The sequence below is a fragment of the Lampetra planeri genome, chromosome 21 (genome assembly GCF_965212315.1).
Source record: "Lampetra planeri chromosome 21, kcLamPlan1.2.h2, whole genome shotgun sequence".
NCBI lineage: Eukaryota > Metazoa > Chordata > Hyperoartia > Petromyzontiformes > Petromyzontidae > Lampetra > Lampetra planeri.
The window spans coordinates 8349632-8355891 of NC_136127.1; the positions used below are offsets into that span (position 1 = coordinate 8349632).

At 40.0% G+C, this 6260-nt stretch overlaps 1 protein-coding gene across 1 annotated transcript; it reads right to left on the reverse strand.

Moving 5' to 3' along the window:
- Positions 1-252: 252 nt before the first annotated feature.
- BET1 (Bet1 golgi vesicular membrane trafficking protein) lies at positions 253-4229 on the reverse strand. The gene is made up of 4 exons (XM_078603914.1): positions 4050-4229; positions 2241-2338; positions 1797-1853; positions 253-1410 (listed from the first exon to the last, which is right to left on the reverse strand). The coding sequence occupies exons 1-4, from the start codon at positions 4066-4068 to the stop codon at positions 1255-1257; spliced, it is 330 nt and encodes a 109-aa protein (XP_078460040.1). The 5' UTR covers positions 4069-4229; the 3' UTR covers positions 253-1254.
- Between the last annotated feature and the right edge of the window lie 2031 nt (positions 4230-6260).

Here is a 6260-nt window from a genome sequence, read left to right on the forward strand (position 1 = left end):
TAGCAAGTTCGAAAAAAAAACACGGACCCTTTGAGTGGTTAGATTAATGTCTCCAAAATAGTTATATAATCACGTGTGCAAGAACATATCCACACATTCATCCATCCGCTATTTTAAGAAAATGCATAATGTCCGTGAAAACTAATCAAGCGCTGATGGTGACAAAATCAAACAAAAAAAATTGTGGAAATGTAATTGAAGCTGAGGCAGAAAATCCCTGAATATCACCCAAAAATGCACGCAAAGAAAACATAAGATCGAAAATAAATATTAAATTGTATTTACAATGATTCACAGGAATGTCATACAACGGAATACACTGTCCCATTCTTCAAAAAAGACAAATTGCATTCACGATATGCACGATAAAACATTTACAATGGTTCACAATTGTGAGGATTTGAGTTAATTTGCCAATGCTATTATTAAACGTTCAAAAATCAGCCATACGCCTATACATTTAGAATATCTAACAAATATAATTGCATCAGATGTCTGAACATCTATGGGAACCATTCTATCAAAAACGATACGGAATTCAAATTCAAGTAATCTATTTTTCAATGTTCTGTTTACTTGGACATATCAAGACGATATATATTTCCAGTATTATACAATTTTAGCTTCAGTATTTGAAACACTACGTTGCACTGGACATAAAAATGGTACACAGAACACCATAACATATTTTATATAAACACACAGCACCACGCAGGGTATTGTATCGTGGTGTTTGCCAATTGTTTTTATTAGCAATTGAAACAAGTTTCAATGGGGGTTTTGTGAATACAAAAGTTGGATTAGAATGCTGAGCAAACACAACTGACAATAGAAACTGGTGCAAACGTTATGACTGCAAAGGTTATTAAGGTCATATTATCAATACATGAATACGCATTAAACTGTATTAACTAATGTTCCAAAACCATCTTATGTATAGCATGTATCGGTTTAATTGTCCAACAACATTTATTTTTGACATTACTTTTGCACATTGACACAACGAATACAGCCTTGTTCAACCTACCAAGCAACTCAACATGGTAAATTGCATATCTAAATTTCCAAATTTGAAGGGTTTTTTTCTACTGTAACTCAAAATGGGCACAATAAAGTGCTGATTCTGCCTGTATATAATGTGGAAACCACAGACCAGCTCGTTAGAAATAAACCTTACACAGTATGGCAACTGTGTGGGTCACTACCATTGCGGTAAACACTTTGGAGATTAGTTTGTGGCTTATTTATGATATACTACCGCAGGCGAATGACCCAGTAAAGAACAAAGATGACAAAGAGAGCGAAGAGCATGAGATAGCACATGAGGCGTGCCTGGCTTCCGCCAGAAATCTTCTTGAGTCGACCCATTGTGGCACCCAGGAGCCCCCCTGTCGAGTCAAAGGCTGAATCCTGCATGAGAGTAATCGATTAGAGAACAATGGAAAAATAAAATGTAGGTCAATTAAAATGTTGAAACCTCTTCTTGGTTCTTTCGGTAAAGTCACGTAGAAGGGAAGTAATAAAATAATAAAAATAAAACATAATAAAATAATTCTCACGACGTTTCGGCCAGAGTCTCCCCGACAGACCTGGTCTTCACCTGAGGACGGCTGCTTGCGTTGTGGCCGAAACGTCGTGAGAATGATTTTATTATGTTTTATTTTTATTATTTTATTACTTCCCTTCTACGTGACTTTACCGAAAGAACCAAGAAGATGAATCCCTGCAGTCACGAAAGCTTTAAATCGAAAAGTTAAAACCTATTAACAAAAAATATTGTGAAAAGCAGAACGTACCATTTCTGACAGCACACTGTTGTGAACCTTAACCTCATTGCCCATTTCGATGGAAAGCTGTGAAAAAACAAACAATGAAATAGTGACACAAAGAAATATTTTACAACCCTTTGTTAATCCACTCCTGGATGAAAGCCGTGCCGGTCACAGGAGTTTTTTGACCACACTTCACAAAGCTGATCAGTGTGGGTTTAGAGAGGGAAATGTGCCTCATGTTATTATGTAAATTCAAGTGGCACAGTGCACTATCCATTGTGCCACTTCTCAAACGAAAATTATTGATCATCAATAACAATGTGACAAATACAAAGCTAGCATTACGTGGGTCCTTCTGGAAGGGCACAAAATAATACACAAGCCCGGATGCATTATCTCGTAAAAATGTGCAAAAACTTTACAAGGTAAATTTAGAGACACCAAAGTAGATTTTCGTCTACTACTTACAGATTTCAGTGCAGACACTTTGGCACGCAAGTCATCCTGGAGTGCCTCGTTTTCCTCTTCATACATGCGCTGCCCACCGCCGACATATGAGGTCCCATCTGCACCAAAAAATACACATTATGAAGCTAAACAACATTACTGTATACTGTCGTGTATGTGACGTTTTTGAGTTTCACCGCGTGTTGTTCGGTATGATGCCCTACGTTTTGCACTGTGGGCGAGGAACTTTTCCAGCAATTGAATTCCAGGACGTGAAGAATATCAGTTCCTGAAGAAGTTCCCAAGCACGTGGAGCGAAACGTCAGACGTGATTGCAAGACACAACGCCATGCAACCCAATAACACATTGGAGAACTATACAGCAACAACCGTGAAAGCATATGCTGTAAATTGTACATTCGAGTGTTGATCTCTGCATTTGAAAATAGTTATTGTCCGAAACGCTACCTATTACACTACAGTATATCGTTTTCCTATCATGGCAAAGATATTGACTCATTTTTTCAGCCTTTTTGCTGTTTAGAAAAATAGTCAATGCGTTATCTATCCACTAAAATGGCAGATTAATTGAAAATAACAGGCTATGTTGATGCTGTCACTAAGAAACAAAAATTGACGTTTCAGCCAAGCGAACGTGTTCAGGCAATATGTAATCAATATTTGCATTATACCTCAACGTCGGTGGAGTGGTGGCGTAGTGGTTGGTACACATAACTTTAAACCCAGAAAACCGAATACCGATTTCTATAAGAATGTTTTACCCCTTTCTGGCACTAAAACAGGTGTTCAGATGTTAAAACACCAAACTGAAACCTTTTGCAAGGAATCATGTCTGTATTAACCACATATACTTGTTAACATGCAAACAAAAAACATGCTCTGGTAGTATGTGATGCATGGTCTTTGAAACTGAATTGGTCCACACCAGAAACAGCTTTCTTTAGAGCCTAGCCTCAAAACAGTGTTAGACCAGAGGACAACGCCAAAAATCGAACGATTTCTAGCCACGAACAGCACCAGTGGCGTATGACATCTGAACCTGTTCCACCAACCCCGCATTTACCAGTGCGGTGAAGTATGGTCAGATACACGGCCTGGGGAGTTTTTCATCCAGCAGTGGATTTATTTGTTCCCCAATGTCTGTGCAACTGCTGAATGAAGGCGTCCCCACGTCCCTGCACATTAACTAATTCCATCGCTCCATCTCCCCGGTTGTGGTCCTCTTAAAAATGGATTCAAGGCCTCTTAAATTCGTGTACGGCTGTAATTTGATTTCGACCCAGTCCAGCAATTTCACGACTGTTGTCCAGATTCAGATGGCAATGCGACACATACACTTTGCCAATAGATTGTATGTCATTGCCTTAACGCCATAAGCGTATCAATACACATGAAGACTGCACTTTATATTTCCTACATCACATAAGCGCCGTCGCTCGCGTAATGCTTATGTGCTCTACGATTACCATACAGGCGGCCTAACACGCGATAAGACTCACGATAAAGTCAAGACACATTTTTTATCTAACGTATCCACACGGCCTGAGACATATTTAACACAATTATCGTTAAAAAACACACACAGCTAAAAAAAACACGATAACAGATTGATAATAAACCGATGTCGAACCGCGGTCGAGCCATCGGGGTCTGTACTCGAAGCTCCGGCCGCGATCGAGGCCTCTTCTCCGGCAGAGAGAATTAGGCCACACCGGGGACTCACGGCAAACCCCCGAGGATCACCTAGGCCTCACCGGCACATTATATAAACAGCAACAAAAGTGTAACAAAACAGCGAAAACTCTTCACCTATGTTGGCGCGCCTCATGCTGCGGTTTTCTCGAGACGTGTTTGTGCACTTCGATTCGTCGCTCGATTTTAAGTGTTTCAAAGCGGACTCGGAGATCGCTCAGGACGCGTTCAACTTCAGGGCCACGTCAGCTGCAAGCCGGTGACGCAGGCGACGGTGGGATGCGTCACCGAAGATTGACTTTTATATAATAATTTTTGTATTATTATATCGGTGGTTAATTTATTTTATTCACATTTATTCATATGAAAACGACGGATGGTGGTTATTAAAGTAATGGTTTTAATTAGGCGCAATGAAATTCGTAGACTGAGCGACGGTTTGCTTTGGGTGTTGTCGGCTTAAATTGCATTTATTGTGTAAAAATTCGATGTACTACGCAAGAGAGGGTTCATCATCGCCTCCACGTCGTCACTTGTTTTTGCTGAAAATATATCCCAATGCCACAAGACCCAATGATGTCTGGTGGCGAGTTTATATTGGTCGCCTTACGTGTTAAAATGAGTGCGTAAGAGGGCCCGGCTCCGTGGAAGTATATTTCATAGAACAACTTCTGGGATGCTTTTTTTTAAACACATTTTTTTTTTAAATCTGCACACCCTGGACGTTGTACTTTGGCACATTTTTACTCTCGCCACGCCTGACATGACAGCCAATGTTTTATACACGAAGTGAAAACGCAAATGTAATACGTTGTTTTGTGTGCAGTCGCTAGGTTATTGAAACCGTCAAATCGCAATACATGAGAAACCTGAGTTTAATCACCAGGAGCTTCAAGCCATGTTCAAAACCAGGATCTCAGGGGTTTAACCTATAAACCACCTCAATAGACTCATCACCTGGAGAGAATGTTATCTTGTAACAGCAAGCAACATAAAACAAATTGGTGCAGAATGTTCCGTGGCTCATGCACTCAGATCCTGATGACCTCCGTTCTCACCATCACCTATAAAGTGGCTCCTTATAAGTTTATGTTTGTCGCTTTTCCCCCTGATATGATGATTACAATTGCTCGTAACTGCTTTTATTTCACATGCCTGTACTTCGTTTCCAAAGTACAAAGTATGTAATGCAGCTGTAGAGATTGTTGCCCTGTGCACGCAAACTTGCGTCACATTGCTTCTGGTGACAATGACACAGCATGACAACGTTCTGGCTTAACTGTTTATTACACTGTGTTTTTATTTTATTTGAGTCATTCATTTAATGAAATTAAATCAAAGCACGTAATACATCAAATTGTATGTAAGGTAGAAAATGTAATTTACAGGATGTATGTGTTATTGAATGTGTAAATTAAAGTTCTAATTTCTAAAATAAAAACTAACCACCATCATCATGAATACTGTACGATGACTAACGACTCTATATGGTAGATGCTGCTATGTGCTGATCAGTGTATGCTCCCACATATCACTTAACTTCATAACCAGTCAGAGGTGGGACAAAGTCATTGTTATGCAAGTCCAAGTCGAGTCGCAAGTCATCAAATTCATGACTCGAGTCTGACTCGAGTCCAAGTCACATGACTCGAGTCCACATCTCATAGGTGGGACAAAGTCATTGTTATGCAAGTCCAAGTCGAGTCGCAAGTCATCAAATTCATGACTCGAGTCTGACTCGAGTCCAAGTCACATGACTCGAGTCCACACCTCTGTAACCAGTTCATAATCCACGTGCTTTAGACGTGTGGGTCACTGTAAAGTTGCAAGATGCCCAAGGCAACTCATTGAAAAATCTTAAGAGTAGCAGAATAAAATGTCCACAGCCATTTTTCGATTTAAAGCTTTCGTGACTGCAGGGATTCATCTTCTTGGTTCTTTCGGTAAAGTCACGTGACTTTACCGAAACAACCAATAAGATGTCCACAGCCATGTTGCATAACTACCTTGTTTCACGGCTGTCACTCTTAAGGGTTTCATGGGTTGAGACTCTCCTGCACAACATCAAGATCAATAAATTCATAGCTGTCCATGATGGTGAGGCCCTTAAGGCCCAGCTGTTCATCAGCAAGAGCAACCTCTAAATTGTCTATTTCAATTTCCAAATCCTGGGAAGGGGAGTCAGATATCATCTTGGCTTGGTGCCCAAAATCACATTCACTTTAAGAAAACTTTTAGTGGTGTCTGTGATCTCTTTGGTAAAGTCTCGGCACAGAAATAATAGATGCAAACAATTTGTAACTGATTCATCCTGTTAGACACTGGTTA

Bases quoted from the DNA above. Each gene is read 5' to 3' on its own strand.
- BET1 (XM_078603914.1), bottom strand. The intron at 1,854-2,240 runs GTAAGTAGTAGA...GTTTTTTCACAG, and splicing joins AAGTGTCTGCACTGAAATCT to CTTTCCATCGAAATGGGCAA. The intron at 1,411-1,796 runs GTACGTTCTGCT...ACTCTCATGCAG, and splicing joins ACAGTGTGCTGTCAGAAATG to GATTCAGCCTTTGACTCGAC.